The sequence below is a fragment of the Amborella trichopoda genome, chromosome 11 (assembly GCF_054954075.1).
Source record: "Amborella trichopoda isolate Santa Cruz 75 chromosome 11, AtrichopodaSantaCruz75HAP2 v2.0, whole genome shotgun sequence".
Classification (NCBI taxonomy): Eukaryota; Viridiplantae; Streptophyta; class Magnoliopsida; order Amborellales; family Amborellaceae; genus Amborella; species Amborella trichopoda.
Window position 1 is genome coordinate 4,452,316 of NC_142346.1, and position 26,943 is coordinate 4,479,258.

The 26,943-nt window shown below is 35.4% G+C and overlaps 1 protein-coding gene across 13 annotated transcripts in view; it reads right to left on the reverse strand.

The window, feature by feature from the left end:
- Positions 1-24,624, reverse strand: part of UGT80B1 (UDP-Glycosyltransferase superfamily protein) — a 42,409-nt gene extending 17,785 nt beyond the window's left edge. Inside the window, exons 1-10 of one of the 13 annotated variants that reach the window (XR_016043627.1) lie at positions 24,488-24,624; positions 24,207-24,351; positions 23,633-23,857; positions 20,057-20,211; positions 11,043-11,282; positions 9,735-9,846; positions 8,614-8,784; positions 7,418-7,481; positions 3,546-3,607; positions 3,274-3,451 (exon numbers count right to left, since the gene is read on the reverse strand). Coding sequence is in view for 12 of the 13 variants with exons in the window: in XM_011627636.3 (XP_011625938.1) it covers positions 3,274-3,451; positions 3,546-3,603; positions 7,418-7,481; positions 8,614-8,784; positions 9,735-9,846; positions 11,043-11,282; positions 20,057-20,211; positions 23,633-23,762 (1,108 nt within the window). In the remaining variant the exon portion in view is untranslated. Of the gene's footprint in view, positions 1-3,273; positions 3,452-3,545; positions 3,608-7,417; positions 7,482-8,613; positions 8,785-9,734; positions 9,847-10,837; positions 10,938-11,042; positions 11,283-19,416; positions 19,735-20,056; positions 20,212-23,632; positions 23,882-24,206; positions 24,352-24,487 lie in introns of those variants that run through there. The other 12 variants (XM_011627636.3, XM_088850811.1, XM_020671748.2 and 9 more) reach the window with 12 other exon arrangements.
- Positions 24,625-26,943: the final 2,319 nt, after the last annotated feature.

Below are 26,943 nucleotides of genomic sequence, written 5' to 3' on the forward strand. Positions count from 1 at the left end.
GGTTTGAAAAATGAAATATAAAATACACATGATTCTCAGTTACCATTCCATAAAGAACTTCCAGACAAATAGAAAAGATATTCAAAGTTCAAGACAAAAGTGGACATAAAAATGCAGAGCCAAGTCTTCTGATCATGTGTAATAGGTGTTCACTAAGGAGAAAAACTAGCAAACATCACTGAAGTAGATTAACTAGGGCCATTCATATGAATTCCTATGGTACATGAACTTCCCACAAACTTCCCACGTGAGGTCACATGCTCTCTGAGATTTGCTTAACCAGTCTAGAAAAATTACAGCTCCTCACTACCTACTTACACATGTGAGACATATTTTCATCATGTCCAACAAGGTGTCATGATTTAGAAATACCTTCCAACACTTGAGTGTCACCAGACATGTCTCAAACACATTGGCGCAGTCTTTGAGTATCAACACACATATCCAAATTTTCCGCATGTCCAGATTTAAATCGCACACATTTTAGGTAGATTTTATACATGTGGTCGAAAAATTTTGTACACATGGTATACTTAATTCATGAGGTTCCTGTAAAGATACAGGTATCCCACATGTAAGCAAGATGACATGTGCATCCTGTCCGATCTACAGTGTTTAACAGTCCATTGTTTAGGGAGCAGAGTTGAACACACCAGTGTCAGGCAACAACAACATGTGAGTCCTTGTTTCTGTTACCTAGTAAATAATATTCTTTAAAGGACCCAAATTTTGAAGCCATGACTAGCACATGAGTTGAAAACTAGAAGTCAAGAACAGACATTGGAACCTATATAGTAGAAAAATGATGGCGCCACAAAGGCACAAACCTCCCTCCCTCTATTTACAACTGTCTAATGCCAAACCATAGCTACTGGGAACAGGATGACAAATGATTCCAGGATCAGGGGCGGGATTGATGGATCAAGGCCGTGTAGAAGCTCCTTACGATAGGTATCATTGTCCATACACTATTAAATCCAAGAAACTCGATCCCTCTGTTCCTAGGATCAGGATCCTGAAATAGTTAGAATCAAGTTATAAAATTTCTGGCACCAAGATCCCTTGGTTAAGAATTGAAGTTCCCCAGAGCAATTAAATAAGGTTCCCTACCACTGAAGCGTAGTTGGAAAACAATCCAAATGTAGGCTAGAGCATATGATAAATTTTATAGAAGCAATCCATATAGTCGTAAAATGAGGCCCTTGAGTACATTTAACTAGGGTTCCTTGGCTCAGAGTGTGGTCCCATATGTTGTTGAACCAATATTAACTAAACTTAAATTCTTATTAAAGAAATCATAAATTTTCAATCATTCTATAGTAAGTGTATGACATTGTCATATTAAATAAATGATTCATTTAATAAACTATGATTTCATAGTTTGTCTTCTGATTTTTGTAAAGTACCAAAACTCATGGCCATCTTTTATGTTATATATATGTATATATATATATATATATATATATATATATATATACACACGCCCACACATATACATACATCATCATCATCATAGCCCTTTCCCAATACACATATATATACATACATAATGTATATATGCATATATGCATGTTTGTATGTAAGAATGTCTGTATGTATTAAATAATCATAAATCATAACAATAATTAGGATCGTATACTTTGAGACTATTTATATTTCTTACAAGGAGGTCACAATTACTCCTAGCCATTAGATATCAAATTGAATGGCTTGGGGTGCATTACAAAGTTCAAGAAATTGTTTTTGAACTTTGAGTCCAGTCAATGATACGCTCACAATCACCTGATTTGAAATTTGAAGGACACAAGTGATTGTGACGTCCTTGTGCTCAAAGTAAATGGTCTCTTTGCATACTTTTCCATAATAATTTGGCTGATAAGTTGGCTTTTGGCATCTGATTCCAAGTTAATGGAAGCTCGATCCCTTATTGATAGAGCCTCGGTACGAACTATAGGAAAGGATGGATCCCATAATATTAGAGCCACATATTGGTCGAATCTGTGTGGAGTATACTCATGTCCTGTGTTACAATATAATAGAATCTGGATCCCACGACTCTGAGGACTTAGGACCCCAACATGCAAGAACTTGATCCCACTGTAGTATGCATCTCAGTCGCATAATGGACAGAACTCAATCCCTTGATGAAGGGATCGAGATCCGAAATTCTAAAAAAGGAGATCCATAGAAGATCCCTTTCCAGGACCTTAGGATGGAGCTTCCAGAATGGATCGCCCACCAAAGTTAGGTGATCCCGGTAATTATCTGCCAAACCACCTAGATTAAGGCAACACTAGTTAATAGCCTCATTTCCCTACCACCCGTCCCTTCAGAAACTTTCCCTATATCATCTAGATACTGATAAAACTATCATGGAATAACTTTCAACAATTTCCATGTTTATCAGGATTGTCTGAAGGCCCCCAACCATGATAGCCTTTCATTAAGTAGTAAGTCATTTCATAAATGTAAACAACACACAAGTACTAGATCATTTTGTGCATGCTAAGGCACAAGGAATTCAACTCCTCTTTCTCATTAATGAGCATATGTGCTGCTTTTTTGAGGTATTAAGATGATTGATATGATTATACATATCAACCAACATTGGTAATAGCAGAGAGACAAGACAAAGAGACCTCTAACACAACACATAGTACCTCTTCCAGAACTAGGTGCCTTGGAGAAACATACAAGGAAGAACTTTTCACTCTCCTACTTGGCCTGAAATTATTACTTCTTCTCTTGAGCCACCTCACAGTAGGGAAGGACATCCTCATTTTCTCTTATTCCCACAAAAATGAACAGCAATACAACATTATTTCATGAATATTTTCTTTCCAAGTTACATTCATGAAAAAATATTTTCTTTCCAAGTTCGTCCAAATATGAATATAAATAAGGCTTCTAAAATTTCAGGTTAATACGAGAAGTACATTCGTGGATAAACGTCATCATGATACATTCATAGAAATATGATATGATACATATTATAAACAATAATTATCAATAGAGTTTGTTGAAATCTATGCACCATTAATATAAAACTCAAGAAACATGATTAAAGGGAAGAGGGCATGCAACAAGGGATAAAAGCAATAGCCACTACCCACTAGTTGTAAATTGCTATTTTTTCGCCTAACTTCTCCATGAGAAAGTACAAAGTGAACTCTACTTGGTAAGCAGCAAATTTTCTGTGGTTTTACATTCTGCAACATCATCAATAAGGCATACTCACGTCTTTGAACCGTAAGGGCAAAAGATCGTCTCTACCTTTTGGCTTAGGCACCAGATTCGGACTCCACATGTATCCTGTTGGCAAATGTGAAATGGATCCATGATATGTACTGAAGTATGCAATAGGTGGAAGCTTCAACTTCCTTCTCCGGAAGTCATTAACGAATCCCCTTATGCCCCACCATATAAGTAAGTCAACGACAAGATATGAAAGCTGGCCAATAATTAAACATATTAACACTTAGCAAGGACAGAAAGATGAAACAACCATGTCAAATGAATATAGATAATGAAATAAATGAACATACTCGATAGCCAGCACTTTGAGACACACGGGCCAGAGGATGAGGAAATACAGAAGTGGGCCTGCCTATAAATGGATATATGTAAGAAAAGACATCACTATAGAAACTTTGAAGATAGAATTACATTCAATTAGATGCAATTACGTGGCATAACATGCTCATGGAGAAGTTTACATGTGGAAGTTAAAACTCTTCAGTGTCATCAAACAGAATAATAGAACTATTTAAAGAAACTAGGATAAGATTCATGCCAATGATGTAGCCAACTCCTTAGCTAAGCTTGGCATCCTCTGTACATCTATGTGAGCAGATAACACATCATCAGCTGCAACATTCTTCCCTTTTTGTGCCTTTCACTTTCTAAGAATGAATTAAGTATCATCAAACAGAATGATGCAACTACTTAAAGAACCTAAAAATAAGATTTAAGTTAAATATATTCACACTCAAGGTTTTACCATATAACAAAAAAATAATAATAATGACAATAATAATAATTATAACAAAACAATAATAACAACAACAACAATAATAATAAAAGGGTGTGGTTTCCATAAAGTTGCAACCTTAAACAATCCAACTAAGGTGCACCTTCAAAATTTATCATAATATATAATGTTGATGTAAAATGTTTTTAGGATTATCTCAAAATCTATTTTTATATCTAATTATAAAATTTTAAATTCCAAAAATGATTCAAATCAAGTAGATCTATAAACATATGAAAATCTTGAATATGGACAGTGTAGATAATATGTTGTAAGATGCACTATTTCTAAGACTCAAAATCTTTTTATTTTTGATAGTTATACATCTCGATATCGAGATATATCGAGATGATCAAACAAAGGGTTTTTTAACATTAAAATAACTTTTTCCGATGGATTGTTTAGGTGCATCCGTAGTTCTACATTTAAGGTTGCAACCTTATATAAACTTTTTCCAAGAATAATAATAATAATACTAATAATGATAATAATAATAATGTGAAAACAACCGAAGACAGCATTCATGGACTACAGATCAAAATCGATCAACTCCCAAGATCCAGATCATTTTAAATGCAAAAATTAGGTGCTTACAAGAATAGACAAAATGCCAATATAAAATGAAATTCCTCCAAGACACAGGCATGACTGAAATGAATATGAAGTGCATTCAAATCTGGATGAAGCACAAAGCTCATCTTCAATAGGAGTTCCAAAGGTAGCCAGAGCCTACCTGGCATAGGTGGTGCATCCAAACGTATAATTGGAAAGGAGCCCCACAGTGAAAGAAGTGGCTATGTAGAACTCTAGGGAACAAAATAAAAAATTCTCTTTTTTTTTTTTATTAATATAACTGAATTCCGCTTACAGGTGCCACAAAAAGTATGCTGTAAATTTAAACAAACCTAAATACAACCTCGGATCCTACTTTTTTCAGCCAAATAAATATAATTTAATCCAAGGTCTGAGTTCAAATTTTAATTATAAATTTCAATATGAATAATGTTACCGAAAATTACAACAAACCAAGCAATATTTACTGAAAAATAAATTAAAACAGCCAGAAAGACTTACTCGATTTATGTAACGTCACCCTTTTAGGACTTAATACACCCCACACCCAATTACATGATTGTTGGCACACTTCTTTGAACCTATTCGCCCTGCCGAATTACAGAGATGGGAAACACCTAGGCAATACCTCATTGTCAGAACTGGAGTTTACAGAGCACAAACTAAAAGCTAGGATTTTCTTGAGCCCTCGGGGTTCTTTTAGGGCATGCCACAAGGCACCACCCTGTTAAGCTTCTTAGGCCAGGGCATGCCTTCCTATATGAGCCCTAGGTGGTGTGTGCTGCTCCCTTAGGGTGGTGCGTACCACCCCTAGAGAGACTAAAGAGAGAGAAGAGTGATATAGTATGCGAGAGCTGTAGGGAGAGAGAGAGAGAGAGAGAGAGAGAGAGAGAGAGAGAGAGAGAGAGAGGGTAAGAAATGAGATGGTGCAGCATGAGGAGAGCCACCTCTATTTATAGCTCTTAAGGGGTCTAGGATAATGCCTATTTGAATTAGAATTTCACTTGGCCATAGGATTCCTAGGAAATTTGTGAGGTAAGATAGAAACAAATATGAGATGTCCATCCAAAAAATCCGCGAATGATTTAGAAACGAATCTAGGAACCTTCTCCCCTAAATCCCTTACCCATATCTACTTCTAGTCAATCTAGAATAAGACCAATCAAACGTCATCTTCTATTTTGCTAGAATTTCTTTTTCTCTCATAAAGGGACTGTAGAAATTCAAAGTCAAAGAGAAGACTTGGTCAAATTTCAAATACTGAAAGAATATTTTCTAAAACACAAAATATTTTCTACCCGCAAAAAATATCCTTACAAAATCATTCTCAAGGATCTTTTACAATATCATATTTAAAAAAAATTTAACACTTAAGAAGAGAAAGAGAGGCACTTAGTGTTGACATGTGGTCCATGTGGGCTCCACATCCCACACATGCGAGCATGGCACACATATGGGGCTGGATCCTTGGCCCCACACAAGTTCTAGTGAATGTTATTGTTATAAATGATTTTTAAAAATTTTGAAAAAATCGAAAACATTTCTTAATCCAAAAACAATATATTTGGAGTTCTTAAAATTATTAACCTCTCAATAAATGCCTCTAGATGTAGATTGGTATCAATGGGTCAAGAAAAAAAGTGACTTTCAGGGCATTCCACTCGATCTAACAATCATGATCCTCGACTATCTTCTCAAACCAGCCTAATGAGATCCATGACCCACAATCTCACGCAGGAGCTCATGATTGGCTTGTTAAAGCTGACCACTAAAAAGTCAAACCATGGCCTTTGAATGTGGATTACATGTTCTTCCATTAAAAGCAAGTCACAGACACATCACTATAGTGCAAGTGAGACTCTTTCTATGCACATATGCATGTATCCCTTTACAGGGTTGCTTCCCGAAAAGTGATTGTCATGTGCATATGCTGTACAAAAGTTTGTTGAGGATTTAGCCCCTACTCTCATAGGCCTACAATTGCACACAGGAGACCACAAAGTTATCCTGGCCAACAAAACATCCTTGGGCATCTCTTATACCTCATAAAGATATGACCCTCTAAAAATACTCAATGGCAGTGCTATATGCCTAAAGATAAGGGTTTTGGACATGACCACAACCACAAATCACCTAACCTTAGGTCAGTCAACCAACACACACACTCCCACTAAAGTGCATAATCCACTATAATTTCGAAAGAGCCATGTTAACTGGTCCACAATTATATGATACTAGCAATGCCCCATTAATAGTGGAAGGAGAATGTGTAAACACCATTTCTTGGGTCACAATAGGAAATGGCTACCCTTGGAGACTTGATGAATAATTTTTCGAAACTTTGGAGAGTAACTAGCATTGAAGTATCCTTTAAAAACATATGAGAGTATCCAATGATCAAGTGCTGACACGGCTAGAAAGATATCAGAGAAAACTCACTTAAGAGAAATAGAGAGGAGCCAAGGACATCCGATTTTTCATGAGAGTTTTATTACAGACATTTTTGTTTAGATTGTGCAATCACACCAAATGGGTTCAGATCATCTTTGTTCATATTCTGTAAAAGATCACTGAGGCACATACCCAATTTTCAAAGTCCTCATACAATTAATGAAATCACAGTCCACTGTCAACAAAAACAAGAAAATGAAAACATGGGAGAGAGAGAAAGAGATGAGGGCGGCACTATTAAAAAGATAAATACTACCATTCATGCTCCTTGGATCTAACTAAAATCCTTATGGAACAAGAACTTAAGGAAAAACAATCACTGTCAAAAAGCATAAAATTAGGGAACTGCCAATTAAAACTCACGTCCAGGGCATTGTGAAAAAGATGTGGAGGGGCACACCAAGAGCTTCAGCGACATGTGCATGTCCTGCAAGTAGCTACAGATATTTAATATAACACTTGATGCAACAACAGAACTAATAAGACTATGAAGGAACTACATACATAAACCCTTAATTTATTTTGTGAAAGCAACATGAGCCCTTTACAGTAATAGAACAAGCAAGCAATGTTTCATAATATGATTAATAACTCTCCAAGATATATGAATTAATAATTGTTTAGATGGTTGATACAAAGGACAGAAATGAACTAGGATATTTTAATTATCTCTATCTAAAGTAAAAGAGGTTACTTTTCTTAATGCATCTTTAATTTTTAAAAACATTTGCATCTATTTTATAGTTCTCTAAAGGAATTACCATTTGATCAATACGTATTAACTACAAGCCACAAAATTGGAAGACAATCATATTTCCACTGTTTACATATGGTATTATCTTAGTATGGACCACAGACAAATTGAGAAAAAAACTGTGAATCTCATAATTGACAAAAAAAGATCGCGTCTCTAGTAAGAATATTCAATATGTGTGAGTGAGCACCAAATGAAGTAAATACCTCAAACTAGAGTGCCTATAGACATGAGTGACAATTTTAATGTTTATTTACAGAAAGGGCTTAACAAATAAGTAACCAATATTCTTTGGAGGGAAACACCTAAATGCTTAGAGTGACAATATTCTTTAGAGTGCCTATAGACATGAGTGACAATTTTAATACTTATTTACAGCAAGGGCTTAGCAAATAAGTAATCAATATTCTTTGGAGAGAAACACCTAAAGGCCTTTTTTGGAAGTTCAATGGATCTTCATTAGTTCCTTTTGAAACCAGGAACCAATGTTCAGTTTTTCCGAAACCATACTCAAAAAACTGGTGAACTATGAGCATGGACATCTAAAGATTGAAATATTGTTAAGCAAGATACACTAGGCATGGAATAAGATACAAAAGATAAGTTAGCATGCTTTGGCAACAAGACTTAACATTATAAATGTTGTACCTTTTTCTTTTCTTTTTTGTCGCAAAGTTATGAGCATTTTACTTAGCCATGTTCTTTGAGGAGAATTTTTATCAACCATACAATTTGACATACACCACTCTAAATAGATTAGTTCAGACTTCAGATATACAAACCAAGAAAGTTAAGGAGAACAAACCATATGCAGGAGGATTCGCAATAATAGCCTGAGCCTGGAAGGGGACACCAGATTCCATATCGGGTTCTGTGCATGCTGGAAGCAATGAATCAATAATGACTTTCAGTTGTTTCCTTTGGATGGATATTTCTGCAGGTCCAGAGGGCAGAAAGCCCTTGTTTCTCGCCATGTCTGACATAAAACATTCAAAGATTATTTTCTGTTAAGCTATAAAAAGTAGAAAAGAACTATGATGAATTCTTTTGAACACAGCAAGCAAACGAACAAGCTAGTAAAAACTGCCTGACATACAGATTCCAGTGCCTAATCAGGTACAACAGAAAGCCTCAAGAAGACAGATTCCTAGGTCATCTATGAATGATTAAAGACTAGCATTTCAAGATGATCAACAATGTTTCATAGAGATGGACATGGGTGCCTGTGTTCGACACAGTTCGAAGCATCAAAAGAGTCAACTCCGAAAATAAGATTCCAGAAACAAAACACCTGTAATACAAATAATTATTAAATAATTCCCACATTAAATATTTTTTTATCATGTAAGACATAAGATTTCCTACATTAAAAAAAAAAAAAGCAAATTAAACATGTATTAAAGAGAAAAGAGATTCCATTAAAAGAGAAGAAAGAATACTTGCAGTTGCATCTACGTTTGTGCTATTCCACAAAAAGTTGGCAGAAATATAATAAATAACTATCCTTCTAGAACTTCCATCTGGACACTTTATTAACTGAACCTTCACAAACAGCAATGGAAATAAAAAAAAGTGATAATGATACATAAATTGTTTGAGCACCGATAGGGATAACAGTAATAAAAGTAGAGGACTGACAGTGGTAAAAGTACTATCAAATTATTGTTATCATTGCTAACTTAATAAGTACTGTTTATTCATGACAAGGTGAAATAAAATATTATTAATTTTAACAATAATTTGAAGAGTATGAATATAAAAAATGACCAGGGCTCAGAAAAAGAGGCGCACTAGTTCAAGCTATATCGATAAATGCATGGTGGCACAGAAACGCTTTTCTATGATTCGTAGCTGATCAGCTACTTAGGAACCAGACATCATCATGAAGGAAAATGGCCACAATGAATTGGTAGGGAGAAATCTTACATCCAGCCAAAATCCGAGGATCCCCACCAAGAGGATAAAATTCTACATTAGCTGCTCGCACGAAGGATCGGAAGTTGGCATGCGTTGCTAATCTAACATGATGACCGAACTCCTGCCAAATGACAAAATGAACGTGAAGCGCATGCTGCAAATAGGACATTAATTAAAGGACCATGATTATGAGTAGCTGGATATTGATCAAATTTGTGTAAGTCACTTCCTTTGTATAGGTAGATTTGACTTTAGCAAGGCTTTGTGTGCTATAGCCCTGGTAAAACATGGTATGACAAAATGCTTGCCAAATATTATAGACATCAGACAATGCCAAGCTGAGTTTGTGCATGACTTGGCAAGATATTGTCTATGATAACTACAAACTTAACATGCATGATGCCAATGCTCTTTTAACATAACATGGAATGCGACGTTTCAATATTATCACCACTCCCAAATATAAAACAAGGTCTTACAGTTACAGAAACAAAATTCTGACTATAAATGTATAGCATATTCATCGTCCATTCCAAACAAGACAAACCTTAAATGAACAAAATCTAGAGGGTGAACCACATGAAATTATCAAAAGGGAGAGCTCTAAATAAAACAAAGCTTCACCAAACTGTTTCAAGCTAGAGATTCCATTTGGAGACTCCAATGGTTCAATACAAAGTTTGCCATCTATCGATAATTTTGTCAAAGCCTTCACTAAAACTGGTTAGCATTACATCTTCAAAAAAGAAAACAATGGTTAACATTACAACCATGGATGCAAAGGTCACACACCCAACAGATACCAGATACACGTAACACTTAAAATTATGCCTCAATAGAGAAATTGATATACTGAACATGATAAAGAATCTAAGGCAAGAACAATTAAAAGACTAAGTCTCCATATAACAGTTTTAAGGAAATCGAAATAATAAAGCATTATGATTCTAGTCTTTTGGAGAAATATGTCCCTCCTCACACAGTCTTGCACATGCATGCACAACACAGATTATATGTATGTATATGTGCATGTGTGTATGAGAGAGAGAGAAGGACAAGTTTCACATGTATGACAGGAGGTGTACACTTTAGTATCCAATCCATAAGGCTACCTCAAAGCTAGTAGTGATGATTATCAATCTCATCTTGAGACTTGAGAATAAACCCATGATGCCAAAATCTCCTTGAAACAACGATCAAACAATACTAAATACACGAAGGGCAAATCTACTCCTGGGAAATACTATTTGTACATCATAAATCTCATATTGGGACAACTTCAAAGCATGAAGAAATTAATTAGCTAGAACGACATGCCTGTAGGCGCTTCGCAATAGCTACAAAAGGCTGAACATCTCCTCTTGTTCCAACTACAAGCATCGCAACTTTTAACTTTGGAACAGATTTACTACATTCAATTAATTCTGCTACATCACCATGTACAGCATCAACAACATCGAGCTCTAACAGTTCCGATGCCACAGGAGCACTCAGAGCAACATCAACCTCCACTATTCCATTATCTTGTACTCTGGCAAGATTCTCGATTATCTTCTTCTGAAAGAAGAAGAAGCGAAAGCATTACATTTTGAAACAAAAAAGAAATCGTCTGTTGAACTGGCAAGGCAGCATGAACACAAGGACCAATAGGAGATGCGTGTAGCTCGAATGTTTCAAAAGGGAAACTAGGTTGACATGGCAATTTTCTATCATTTGATTACAACCAGAAGTAAAGCTATAATGCATGGGGTTCCAAACAAATAGTGTGATTTACATACAATTACATAAAGACAAACAAAGAACCAAATCCTGAAAAGAAAATACATTCTTATGCAAGAAACATCAATAAATGCACACATGGAGAATACAATCTTACTTGCATAAGAAAAAATCGATTACGTAGAATATATGACATAATCAACTTAAGCATAAGATTATATGCCTCACTTTAAATGCAAGCATACAAAGTGAATCAACTTCCACACAGAATACATGGGCTAAAGAATCTACTTTCATGCAATATAGCAATGCAACAACAAAGCAATACATCTAAAGCCCAGGAAATAAGAGTATCTAGGAATTTTATTGCGCACTAAACTAGACATGGTGAAAACCTGTTATGTTCAAGGATCCATTTCTGTAGGAAGCAATGAGTCATCACTCAGAAATTGAAAGGCAGCCTCATGCCCACTTCTTAATGAGGTTACATCCAGAGTTTGAGAATTTTAGAGCTTCTCTGCTTCAGCTGTTAATGTCCTACATTTGATGCATCCCTCACAGAAATCATGGTTGAGGATAATCACGGTTTCCTACCTTATCCATGCCAAATGTAGAAGAATCAGTCCCTAGCAGTTCTTGCCTAGCCCACAAGAGTCCTAGTAGGATCACAATGAAAATGAGTTTTAGTGCTGATACAAAATATAGGATATTCGACCAAATGTAAGGACAGATTTTGGTGAAAGGATTACAAGGAGTAATGCCATGTTATCAGTCAGTACCGCAGAAGGGTTCCTTATAACATAGGAAGGACCTTTGGCCAGCTTCACGCTCATCATCACAATTGAAGAGTCCTTCAACAATACTACAAAAAATATCCTGCCTAGTCCCTAGGGGCACCCCTCCTCAGCTCGGGCACCATAGCAGGCCACCTACGCCTCGGTGGGCCCACTGGGCACCATGTCCATATGCGGGGAGGATGCCCAAGCACCTGTGGCAACACCTAGGTGAATGACAAATTTATCAAATGTGGGATGCATACTCAATGGGCTCAGGGGGTCCAGAGCGCTATGTGGCTTGACGTGGTCCTGATATAGGCACATCACTACCGATGATCTAAATAAATTTACAAAACTTAAAAAATAATAAAAATATAAGAATACAAAAAATAACTTGATTATATGAATTTCGTGATAGTTGGCATTTTAATTTAGTATTTGTATCTAATCTATCCGCTATCTGAGTTGTTGATAGCTTAACACAACTAACAGATTTGTCATCTCTATTATCTAATAGTCAACTGCAATTAAAATGTAAAGTAGATTAATCCACGTCATTCATTAAATTACATAAAACACAAAAGAATATGTATTATACCAAGTGACCTAGTAAAGTAGCAACCATTTAGAAAATATACTAGCATATAGCAGCTAAGTACAGTACAATGTAAGCTGTAGCATATAGCCAAAACCCAAAATGCCAAATAGTCATCACATAACATCCGAACTACAAAGACCAAAAGTACCTCACAAGTACATAACATCTAAATACAAAATGATCAAGACATACAAAATAAAAATGCACAACAAAAACATCCATCTCAAACCCAAAGTTAAAAGAATTTCAATTTCTAGGTTTTAATCTTATTTCCCTTAATCCTTCAATTACTTGGTAAAATCCTTCAAAACATTGCGTAAAGAAATTGAATCTTCCACCCAAGGAATCATCAAATATTATTGAAATCTTTAGATTCGATAAAAAAATTTCACTATTATTTTTTATAATTTGGTATACATGAAAGGATAATAATAGAAATAGCGTAGGAATAATAGTAGACAAAGATTTAAAAAATAAAGTAGTTCATGTCAAGAGAATAGGTGATAGGTTCCTATTAATCAAACTTGTATTTGGGAAAGAGATAATTAACGTAATTAGTGCTTATGCACCACAAGTAAGATTAGAGAATAGAATTAAAAGACAATTTTTGGAAGACACGGATGGAATAGTCCAAGACATACCAAATGGAGAGAGGACCTTTTAGGATGGGACTTAAATGGTCATGTAGAGAAGAACAGTAGAGGATATGAAGGGGAACATGGCGGATATGGGTTTGGAGAAAGAAATGAGATGGGTGAGACTATTCTAGATTTTGCTATGGCCTACGACCTAACAATAGCAAACACTTATTTTAAAAAGCGAGATGAACATTTAATAACCTATAAAATGGATCGCATAAAAGCCAAATAGACTTCTTCCTAGTTAAGAAGTAGATCAACCATCATGTAAAGATTGCAAGATTATCCCAAGAGAGAGCTTGGCTACCCAATATCGGCTCGTGGTTATAGATGTCTGCATAAAGACATGGAAGCAAGGGGTAAAATTAATAGGTGTCCAAGAAATAGGTGGTTGAATTTAAAAAATGAAAAATAAATTTATTTAAGGACAAATTACTTAGAGAAGGAAAATAGAACTCTGAATATAAGGTCCATGTTATGTAGAATGAGATGGTTGATTTTATTAAGAAAGTGGCAAAAGAAAAAGAAATTTCGATAGGGAAACTTGACGGTAGTAATAGGGATCAGAAGGCCATTGCGAAAAATGTTCATGTTATAAAACTTGACAGTATAACATAAAAAATCAAAACTTAGAACATATAAACATGCTACGAAAAATGCTAAATAAATAGTAACTAAGACCAAACTTAAGGCATATGATAATCTATAAAGTATATTGGGAACAAGAAAAAGGTAAAAAAGATGTCTTTAAATTAACAAAAATGAGAGAGAAGAAGTGTAGGAATCTAGACCATATTAAATGCATTAAAAGTGAGGATCAAAGGGTATTGGTGAAGAATGAAGAGGTCAACGAAAGGTAGAGAGTTTATTTTCAAAAATTATTAAATGACAAACACAATGGGAACATAGCGGTAGAAGGAACTGTTGACATAAAATGAGAGCAGAGGACATTGGCACATTCGTTGGATTAAGATATCAAAAGCAAAAGAAGCTTTGAAAAGGATGAAGATAGAAAAGGATTTAGGACCAGATAGTATCCTGATAGAAGTTTGGAAGTGCATTGGGGAGATTGGCATTGACTGGCAGACCAATTGTTCAACAAGGTGTTGAGAACAAAAAAAATTCCAGATGAATGGAGGAAAAGTACTGCGATACCTATTTATAAGAACAAATTAGACATGCAGAATTGTGCGAACTATCGAGGGATCAAACTTATGAACCACACCATAAATCTCTAGGAGAGATGATTGAGCAATGACTAAGGCATGAAACGAGTGTATCAAAAAACTAATTTGATTTTATGCATGGGAGGTCAACAACTGAGGCTATTTTCCTGCTTAGGCAACTGATTGAGAAGTTTAGGGCAAAGGGAAAAGACCTCCACACGGTCTTTATTGATCTAGAGAAAGCTTAATCATAAGTACCTCGAGACTTGATTTGGTGGGCATTGGGAAAAAAAGGAGCCTCCAGACACTACATAGACTTAGTGAGAGATATATACAATGGAACGCTAACTAGAGTACGAACAACTAGTGGAGAGACGAGTGAGTTTTCAGTGACAATAGATCTATATCAAGGGTCAGCATTGAACCCATATCTCCTTGTCTTTAATATGGATGACTTAACTAGGCACCTACAAGATAAGGTACTGTGGTGCATGTTGTTCACATATGACATAATTTGGATTGATGAGACCAGAAACAACATCAACACAAAGTTAGAACTTCGGAAGGATGCTCTAGAATCTAAAAGTTTTAAAATTAGCCAAACTAAGATAAAGTATATGAAATGCAATTTTAGTAATAATAGGAGTAGAGACAAGGAAGTAGTTAAGGTTTACGGCCAGGAGATATCAAAAAGAGTGCACTTTAATATCTTGGGTCAATAATTCAAGAAAATAGAGAGATTGGAGAAGATGTCGCGCATAGAATTAAAGTTGGGGAGTAAAGTGGAGATGAGCGACAGGAATTTTATGTGATCGCCACATACCAATGAAGCTGAAGGGCAAGTTCTATAGAACAGTTGTGAGACCAGCTTTGCTCTATAGAGCGGAATGTTGGGCAGTCAAAAAATAATATATCCATAGAATGAGTGTAACAGAGATGAAGATGTTGAGATGGATGAGTGGCAAGACAAGAAGGGATAGAATTTAAAATGAATACATTCCAAAAAATTTAGGTGCGGCACCAATAGACGATAAGATGGAGAGAATAGACTTAGATGAGCTGGCCCTGTGTGCCGCAGATCCAATACAACACCTGTTAAGAAGTGCGAGTTAGTTCAAGTGGAATGCTAAAAAAGGGCAAGAAGTAGGCCCAAAAGGTCATGGTTGGAAGTATTGAAAAAAGACATGGGACTTATGGCCTCACTGAGAGTATAACCCTTAATAGAGCAGAATGGAAGACCAAGATTCGTGTAGCCGACCTTAATTAGTTGGGAAAAGGCTTTGACGATGATGATATTGATGATTTTCTATAATTTTATCCCCTTTGAACCATGAAAAAAAATTGTTCTATGTGGGGATTTGGGGAGGTATATACCTCTCTCCCCGACAACCAAAAAAGAAAAACCTTTCCTCCCCTTTTCGTGGGGGCAAAAACAAAATGCCCCAGCTACTGAGCATTTTCTGGCCACGAGAAGTTACCTGCATATCAGGCACGTAATTGAGGGTGATGGCTGTATTTGCAGTTGATGACTCGCATATGCAAGTGCATCATGATATCCTGAATATGCAGGTGTATGCGGTGTGCCCAAGTGTGCATTTGCTTTGATTCAGCCGCATAATGTGTTACGTAGCCGCATTTGATAAATATGGCAGGCACTTCCCACCTAAGCCAAGATGCCAGCCGCAATTACCCCATGCTCAAGGGCAGAAATTGCCCTCAAACAAGGGCATTTGTCACATTTTCCCCTTTTAAGAGGGGTAAAACAATGAGGGGTAGCTTGTTGGGGGTTATTTTAACCCCCAAAACTTGTTTTAGGTTCTTGAAACCCAAAAAAAAAAAAAAAAACACAACAACAACAAAATTGTTGGATTTCTCAAATGTTTTTAGGTAAAAAAAGTTGAGAAATTTAAGAATATCTTTTTTATATTGGTTGCATTGTGATCTATCAAAGGAGGTTATAAGAGGAATTTTTGGGTGTGTTAGAGCTCAATATTCATCCAAAATATCGAGGATTGAGTATCGGGCACTAAGATCAGCCAACAATGATATATATACATGTATAAATAAGTTATACATATATACATAAACGTGCATTTGGAGTGCAGAGATATGTATGTGTCTAAGGCACCTCAAAACCGAGGTGCCCGCCTAGCACCTAGGCAATTAGACCCCTCCAAGCTGCCAACACATGCCACCTAGTTTTTTTTTTGTTTGGAAAATTGCTCCAACCCACAATGAACAAACCAGAATGTGACGTACTGCCCTCATAAAATTCCCTCATTCCCAAAGCATTTTCCCTAAACTTGCACAATCATCACATTCACAAGCTTTTAACCTTGGCTACTTATCCAAGTATTCTTCTTGGATCCTTGATTCTAGTGCATCTAATCACATGACTGAAGTCTCCTCTCGCTTATCAAGCAACCAAACTAATAAATGAAATAGTTTAGTCATAACTGCTAATGGAACATCTAGTTTAGTATTTGAGTACAAACTTCTCTCGTTACTACTTGTTTACTTGAATGTCTTCATGTTCCTCAGTTAGTTGCCAATTTATTGCCAAAATTTAAAAATTAATTATCTAGGTATGTTATCTGCTCGAGGGTGTCTTCCATAGAATATGCAAACCAAGAAGGTAGTCTTTGGGGCTTGTGAAGTTAGATAGCTGCTCACCCCTAATACGCCCTCAAAGTAAGGTGCCTTCTCATCTGACCTACTAGCCAAGAGCCAAGGGCGAAGACCCAAGACTAGAATCAAGATTGTTTAGGCAGGATGGTGACAACTAAAACTATTCTCAAGGTGTGAAGCTGGGTTAAATTTCAACAACTGTTGCTGAACACTATGAAAATTGTTGATCAAGACTCATGCACGCAGAGCAAAGAAATTATGATAAACAGTATAGGGATCATGAAGCTGAGACAGGCTGGAACCTTGAAGTCTATAAAGGAGGCATGTCCAAAGACTGCATTATGAGAAGCAGAAGTAGGGCATAAACTAACTGATTACCAAATTATCTAAATTAAATTTGACATCCATGGTTAGTTCTTCCTAGTTAGTTAGCAAAATTCGGTGTGTAAGATCCTTCAGCTCATAGAAATTGGAGAAATATAGAACTTACAATTCAAAAGGAGGCGTAGAAATGAAAAAGGAGTCAAAGATTTGAGAAGCACTTGTTTAACTTTTGGAAATGCTTGTGGAAAATCAATGCAAGACTATAACGGAACACTAGGGAGAATCAAGAGAAGGATGGAGCAATACCAAGGAAACACCCAGGAAACATGTAGGAAATTTTACTACAAACATATGAGATCAATGGGAATGCAAAAGAAGTGCAAGAGAAATACAGGGGTAATGTGGGGGGAGAGAGAGGAGCTAAGGGGATAAAAATTCAAAATAATGGGGTGAACATGTTAGACACAGTTACCGCAAGCGCCCAACTAGGGTGACACTCCCACTCCGGAACCCAGCTCCAACACTCTGTGGCCGGGATCTCAACCGGAACCCATTCCAATTATTTGGGAGCTCGCTTCTATTTATAGGATTCTTAATCCCATTCATAACGGAACTCAATCCCACAATCGCACAGATCGCGATCCCATTTTCACAAGGAACACATTCCTTTAAATTGTAGATCTCGTGCCCTCATTCACGTGTGTGTGTGTTAGAACTTTGTGCTACCAATGGAGTAAATTATTGTTTAATACCATCAAGGAGAAACCTGAGTTACTCTTCTATAATGATATATAAAATAGATTTATTCTTCATTAGAGATTATGACGAAAAGAATAAAATTATTGAAAACATTTGGTTTATTTAGCTTTTACATAATATATATGGGCTCACAAAAATATATGTTTTTTAAAAAATCGATAGATCAATTTTTCATTCAACGCATGTAATGATAAATTTTTATTATTAAAATATTATCTCCTTTATTTTTTATTTTTAAGATTTGCATTAAATGCGCATGTAATGATCAATTTTTTAATTATTAAAATATTGGATGCCCTCACTCTTGTGTGTGTTTTAGAATACGAGTTAACAAGGCACAAAAAGTTTGTGCTACTGATGGAGTAAATTGCTGTTTAGTGGCATCCAGGAGAAACATGAGTTACTCTCCTATAATGAAATATAAAAATAGATTTATTGTTCATTAGAGATTAAGACAAAAATAATCAAATTATTGGAAACATTTGGTTTATTTAGCTTTTACATAATATGGTCTTGCGGGTTCGCAGAAATATATGTTTTAAAAAAATCGATTGATCAATTTTGCATTTAATGTACGTAATGATACATTTTTATTATTAAAATATTATCTCCTTTATTTTTTATTTTTAATATGTGCATTAAATACACATGTAATGATTAAATTTTTAATTATTAAAATATTGGATGCCCTCACTCACGTGTGTGTTTTAGAATATGTATTAACACAACCCAAAAAGTTTGTGCTAAGGATGGAGTAAATTGCTGTTTAGTGCCATAAAGGACAAACCTGAATTATTCTTTTATAATGAAATATAAAAATAGATTTATTATTCATCAAATATTAAGACGAAAAAAATAAAATTATAGAAAACATTTGGTTTATTTAACTTTTACATAATATAGTTTTGTGGGTTCACAAGGAACATGAATACTTAAAGTATTTTTAATGATATCCTTTATGCTCACCATTTCCATTTCCATTTCACGCAATGTTTTTAATGCATGTCTAGCTATCATTTCAAAAAATATATTTGTTTCTTGGGGAGAGTAAAAAGGGAGATTCAAACCTTTTTGAGAAAGTACCTTGAATAAAGCTCGATCCTTTCCAAATAGGAACACGGTCTTTCTTAGATGAGGGGCAACTCAACCTTAAATGGGATCTCATACCTATTGTTGATGGGAGCGCAATCCTATGAACATTGGAACACGATCCCATTTTACATGGAACACGTTCCCGTTAAATAAGATCTCGATCCCAATGTATCGGGAACTCCCTCCCTATTTAAACGGGATCTCAATCTGTAACTTCTACCCTCACCAGAACTCGCTCCCCGAGCTCCAAAGCTTTGGGCAGCCGTCGATCTAACACTCCCACTCCCAGAACCGGAGCCGTTCTTGCTCCTACTCCCAGTAACTATGGTTAGACAAGCAATGTAACTCTAAAAGAAATGCATCTTGATTGTTCCAAACAAATATTGACACTGTGAAAGCATCCAGTTACTAAAAGCATATACCACCCACATTTTTGAAATTAAGCCATAGTATCTAATTGTGTAGAACTAATTGGAAAAAACTTGTATGTTTTCACCGATTCCAACTCAAAGTAAATTTTCTTGAGGAGATCAAGAGCGCTTAAAAAAAGCCAAAACAGCAAGATTAAACCATCTGAGAGAATTATGCCATATAAAAGAAGCAGATAAAAATGAATGAGTGTCTTGCTTACCTTTTCACGATCGGAGAGTCTATCTAACTTCAAGTCGTGCTTTTGTATATCCTTTTTCTCGGTCTTAGACCTTGATAATGCCATGTGCGAGTTTTCAATTAACAAGTTTTGGGAAATATTAGTGCCTGCAGGTGCTGTTTTGCAATGCTCCAAAGCTGTAAAAGAGAAATGGAAGAAGTCCATCACTCATGGGACAATAAATATCAATTTTTCTTCAAATTTGAAGTGAAATGATAATAACATGAACTTGTTATGCATTATTCTGTCAAGAGCTAAAAGCATTAAATACTTCTCTAATTGATATTCGAGAGAGTAGCCTCGCAGTTTGTCCCAATGTCTAGTTTCCCGTTCAAATAAATAAAAGAAATTGCATTTCTAATAATTCTTTAATTATTAAAACAACTGCGAGATCACACAGAAGGCATGTCTACGGCCTGGCCCATACATACTATATTTGTATTTGTATATGCATGCTGCTTTCTTATGCTAAGAAAGACTTGTTTAAGTCATACTTGATCCAGGATAACAACAAATTTCCTTACGATCAGAATGAAACCACTCAGATAATTTAGTGGATGTTGGAAAAGAAAAGGGTCTCTAGAAGATATTGACATGGTGAAGAGTATATACGAGGGATTGCTAATTAGTGTGAAGACAATTAGGAGAGAGACAACTGAGTTTTTAGTGACAGTAGGCCTATAGGGGTCAGCGTTGAACTCATATCTCTTACCTTTGGTTATGAACTCATAAGACATATTCAAGATGAAGTACAACGGTGTATGTTGTTTGTGGTTGACATAGCTTTGATTGATGAGACTAAAGATGCTGTCAACGTAAAGTTACAACTTTGGAGGGATGCTCTAAAATTTAAAGGTTTTAAAATGAATCGGACGAAGATAGAATATATGGAAGGCAAGTTTCATAATAATAGGAGCAGAAACGAAGAAATGGTTAAGCTTGATTGCTAAGAAGTATCAAAAAGAGATTATTTTGAATATCCTGGGTCGATAATCCATGAGAAATGAGAGATTGAGGAAGATATTACTCGTAGAATTAGAGCTGGGTGGATGAGGTGGAGATGTACTTCTGAATCTTATGTGATAGTCGCATACTAATGAAACTAAAGGGAAAGTTCTATAGGATGGCTATAAGACCAGCCCAACTTTATGGGACAAAATATTGGGCGGTCAAAAAATAACATATCCATAGAATGAGTGTAGCTGAAATGAGGGTGTTGAGATGGATGAGTGGAGAGACAAGGAAGGATAGAACTCGAAATGAATAAATTCGAGCAAACTCAGGGGTAGTTCCAATAGGCGATAAAATGAGGAAAAATAGACTATGGTGATCTGGTCATGTGCAGCATCAACGTAGAACAGCACCAGTTAGGCGGGGTGACTTGGTTTAAATGGATGGGTCTAAAAGGGCAAAGAAAAGCCCCAAAGGACATAAAAGGAAATAGTGAAAAAATATATAACATATGCTCTACCTAAGATTATGGCCCTTGATAGAGTGGAGTGGCATAACAAGATTCGTGTAACAGACCCCAAATAATTAGGATAAGGCTCAAATTATGATGATGATGATGAAACCACCCGGATGTGAAAGAATGGATATGTAAAGTAATATGTATACAAAATTACTCAAATAAATTTTGCAAAAGCCATAGAAGTTTCTAGGACAACAAACTGACATAAACAAGAAGTAGTCAACTTGTGTATACTGCAGGGTATGATCACACTCCTTTTATCTATTCAACGAGCATTAAAAATAACTCAATATAAAAACAGAGCCTAACACAGATGGATTCGTTCATTCAACTCAAAGATAGAATGTTCCACAAGACGACAATAGAATTGTCAACCAAATTCAATCTATTGCGTTAGGACAAAATTTTTTAACAATCTTAACACTTATGAGTCCCACCAATAAGAAAATTGTGAGCGAGAACCACTCGTAGAGATCTATCAAGATCACTCAAAAATTAATTAAACCTTATAAGAGAACTACGTAGGTATCTGGAAGTATATCTGTAGAAACATCCAAGGACAAACAAGTTGTTCCATGATGAAGAATTGACCCCCTCAGCAATCAAGTACCTGAACACAAAAAAGGATCAGGGAAATGACATTTTTAATAGAAATTGTCATTAATTCCTTTTCTTTGTGCAGAGAGGGTGGGAGGAGGGAGTTTGTGTTGAAGATTACTAATTATGGTTCAGTGTATTCATTTGTGAGAAAAGAAAGAATCAAACTAAAACCAAGCACCCACCCCCTAGAATATTCCCCTTTAGAACATACCACGCGCTCATTACCAAGCCAAATAACTTAAACAATCAAGTTCAAAGACCTGAGATCGCTGTCGGAAGGCACCATACACTTGTTGTAAGCTTCTCGAACCACCTGGGTTATGCACTTTTGACTTCCATGTAGCAACCCTTTAGCATATTATAGATTGATGCCTTTCACCAATCCTTTTACATTGACAATTGATGTTTTTGTTAAAATAGAGAAGTATGATATGGAAAGGAAATTCTATCGGCTAAGATTAGGAGACTGATCAACTTAGGAGAGAGTTCCACATGCACGAATCCAGAGAGGTTACAATGGAATTCTTAAGCCAAACTTTCCAGATGACATCTTTATGAGGGTAGCTGATATCTGGACATCTCTACAAGGGTAGCTGTGTATCAAGTGAGGCTCTCAATGTGGATCACTAATTTTATCATAGATATTCCTCATAGTGAGGAAAGTACGCAGTCAAAGAGACTTCAGACTACATGGATAGCATTTAAGTTCCCAAAGTTAGAATCCTGATGGGTTCATGACAATACCAAATAGATCTTCCTAGGATCCCCAGGTACTAAAGTTCAGATGCATTGCATGATACTAACAAATTCCGTATCAACTAACACTACAGTGCCAAAAGTAAATCTCATGCAATTAAATCTAATGAAGCACAACAATGGCCTCAGTTACCATGGAGTCTGTAACCTAATAGACCAGAACAGTGCAATGAATAGTTCAGATGTATTTTCCCTATTCAGCAAAGCTATGTCCCAAGAGAATCATATAAGAAGCCAGCTCGCTATGCATACTGTAACACTGCAACTTGAGGAATTGGGTTACAGAGAAACACAAAGACAGTTCTTAAAACTACTCTTCCATCCCATAGAGGCACACATCCTTGTGAACAATGAGAGAAATATTTCTCATTCTCCGGCCATATAATCCCAGCACAAGTAAAGTCATTCCCTTGATTTATTTTTATATTTTTGCATACATGAAAGTAGATATCACTCTTATATAGAAACAACAGCCATATTTCTTACCAAGAGGCAACCAGCGCATTCAAATGTCAAAACTATATAAGCAATGTGACATGGGAAGCCCAGTTAGGAAGCATTGCCCCATTCTCTCAGCTATGAAACTTGGGCCAAATCTATGACTAGTGTCAATAACATATTGAAAGAAAAATGCAATTCAAATCAACAGCAACATGCTCAAAGTTTCATTCCAAGCACCAATATCAACAAAAAGGATCAAATTCCTCATAAAAAATGAAGTGAGATCTGACCTCTCGGAGATGAGGTCGCAATTGGTACACCTTCCATTGAAGATAGCTGAAGTACTGAATTTCCCAAAGGAGAATGCCCAGGTAACCTATTAGCTTCCACATTATCACTCTCCTTTTTTAAGGAATTCATGGCTGATTTTATGGTCTGAGAAACTTTGTGAGCAAGCGATCCATTCCTGCGTTGATCATCTGCTGCTCCTCTGCTGTCTACTTCATCTACAGAGACTTCAACTCTTTCAAATTCAAACTCTAAACAAAAAATCAAATATTCAATAGGAAGTAACGTCCATGACCGTGAACAAAGTAAAACCCTAGCCTTATGGAAAAAAAGGAATTTTTAAATGACCTCAAAGAAGCATTAGGTTTTCTCTTGCCTAACAGTCAATATAACGTGCTGAACGTTTGTTGAGGCGGTTTTTAAATAATAACATGTGCAACTTACAAGACAACAAGACCATGCCCTATGTCATAACAAGATACAGCACATGTTTCCTAAAATAGAGCATTAATGGCGAAGTTTACGCCCAGGATATTCTTTTGGTATTTACTGAGAGGATACTTAAAACTCTCTTACTAAGTGTTTAAGCTCAAAATACGCGATTTTGTCAGCAAAAATCTCTTTGGAGATGAGCAAAAGCTTCCAGAGATTGTTCCAGAGCAGTTATCCAAGCAAAAACTTGAACCTCCATTGAAAGCCAGCGTGTTTCCCTTCCATTTATCTGCGAAAGTAACAGTTTCATATAAGAAAATCTTCAAAATTGGCGAGCAACATAGCAAGAAGTCCAAAGAAAAACTGGTAAGAATACAAGGAAAAGCTTCAAAAAAATTTCGTTTTTCAGATTGAAGAATCGAGACCTCCATTGAAAGCCATGAAATGAGCTGTTGTGGTGAATTAGAGAAAGCTTTTCAAACATGAAAAAGAGCATGAATGTTTGGCTACATAAGGAAAAACTCGATAATTTACCTTGATTTACGTGGACAAAGAGGCCCTCACGGCTTTAGGCGGTCTTCCGTCTGATTAATGGAGTTTCCTCTCGAATGCTGTATAAATAATAATAAAAAAGAAAAGAGTGTATATAGAACCGAGCTTCTAAACGTTCAAATTAGAGCCCGCTCAAAAAATTTGATAGAAGAGATTGTTTTGTTGTCTAAATATCTTCAAATTGATCATCTCAACATCAAGACATAATGGACGTGCGAAAGAAATACATTCCAAGTTTTGAAAATAATTCATCTTGCAATACATTTTTAGGTGGTCAATTATCAAATTTTTATAAATTTGCTTGATAAGCTTTAAATTCTATAATTAAAAAAATATATATATTTTAAAACAGTAATATTTCGAACTATATTTCTCAATACTATTTGTAGGGGGTTCTAATTTGATTGTTTAGACCCTCTGCTCGATACAAAGCGCAACGAAATGATTCAGGGAATCTCCAGATTCTTTTCGTATTTGGTACCATGCATGTGTGTCCTTCTTCGTCCGTCCCTCTCAAAGATGGATTGACGTCTCAACTAAAACTTATGCTGAAGTTTTATGAAAAAAAAAGTAAAGCCTCACGTCGAATTTTGGTCTAAAAGGCACTTTGGGCGGCTCTAAAACGAAATTTTCCAACCCCTACTTCAGTTTGAAGCTAAAATAATGTACAGATCTTACAAAAATGCAATACTTACTTTTAGGGCGAGATACACATTATAGATAATATATTACAATATATATTATTTTTAATGCTTAAAAAAAAATTTCTACAATCATATAATTAAGGCGGAGATGATCGATATAAAGTTTTTTTGAAACCAAAATTACAATTTCTAGTGAGCTATGAGGTGAGGCTTTACTTATTTTAATAAGGCTGCATCCTTATAAATATATTTTTTAAACTTAAAGTGCATAAAAACATATAAAAAAAATACTATTTTTATGGTAAAATTTAAAACTTATGATTATGATGATTGAGAATAACAAATCTTAAAATTTTGGATCCAATATATATAATTAGGATGGATTTCAAAATTAAAAAAATGGATTTATAATAAACACGATTTATATGAATCCGTGGACTCATATGTAGAAATGTGCCCCCTCTTGATAGTACATTCTTGAAAACTATTTTAACCCTAATTTTAAGCAATATATAATTCTAACATTGAGATCATTAATGTCTAGAGAAAATAAAATGATATTTAAAAAAAAAAATATTTGAACCATTGATTTGACCTTTTTGGGAGGGACCATCATTTACATCCCCATCTTTGGATGGATAGTTTATGCCACGATGGACACATGCAAGAATGCTTACTCCAACGCGCATAACACTTTCCCTTTTATAATCCGATTTTAAGATAGATTTTAAAAAGGAGAACACACATTGAGAGAGTTGACTCTGGCTTAGTCACCAAATTTTTTTTTATAAAATAAGATAGGGTGTGGTTTGTATAAGGCTAAAGCCCTAACCATTCAAATAATGGTAAAAGATGTCATTTTGGTGGCGAAAAGTTTTATAAATGCCTGAAAATTCATTTTTTTTAATTATAAAATTTAAAATTTTAAAAATCGTGTAGATCAAGAAGGTCTATGAACACTTGAAAATCTCTAATATTAATGATAATACATTATAAAATACATTATTTCTAAGTTTTGAATTTTTGTTATTCCGCAACTACTATGTATATCAAAGTTAAGATGATCAGATTTAAGGGTTTTTTAATATCAAAACAACTTCTTCTATTGTATTTTTAAGGTGCATTATTTGGAGCTCCAATCTTGTATAAACCTTTTTTCAATAGGAGAAAGGATTAATTCCATATAGAAAGAGGGAAAAAATCTTAAATGAGGTCAACCCTCAATGTGGCTCCCATCCCAAAGCTCATCCTTTAGAGATGAATTTAGGAATGCATCTCAAGCCCCATGTATTTTTGCTTGGTTCTATAATTTCGCAATTAAAAAAATGGTCGAGATCTTATGATCTATAAAGATGTACGGTGAAAAATGGTTCCAAAACAAAATTTAAAAGATATATTTTTAAATTCTTTTAGATTCATAATTGGTCGAGATTATCAAGGTATAAATTTTTCGATCCAAAAGTCATTGGTTTTTGGAAGAGACTGCTTGTGAATAGTGGCGTACATTCCGAAACCATGTCGAAAAACCTGGATTTTTTTTTGGTATTTAGTATGTTTTCGCCATTGTTTGTAAAATCGCCAGTTCTAACCGCTCGATTAGATCGGAATCGGATTTGGGCGGTTAGGGTGATCAACCGGTATTTTAAAAAAAATATATTCAAAAAAATGTATATAAATTTTGAAAA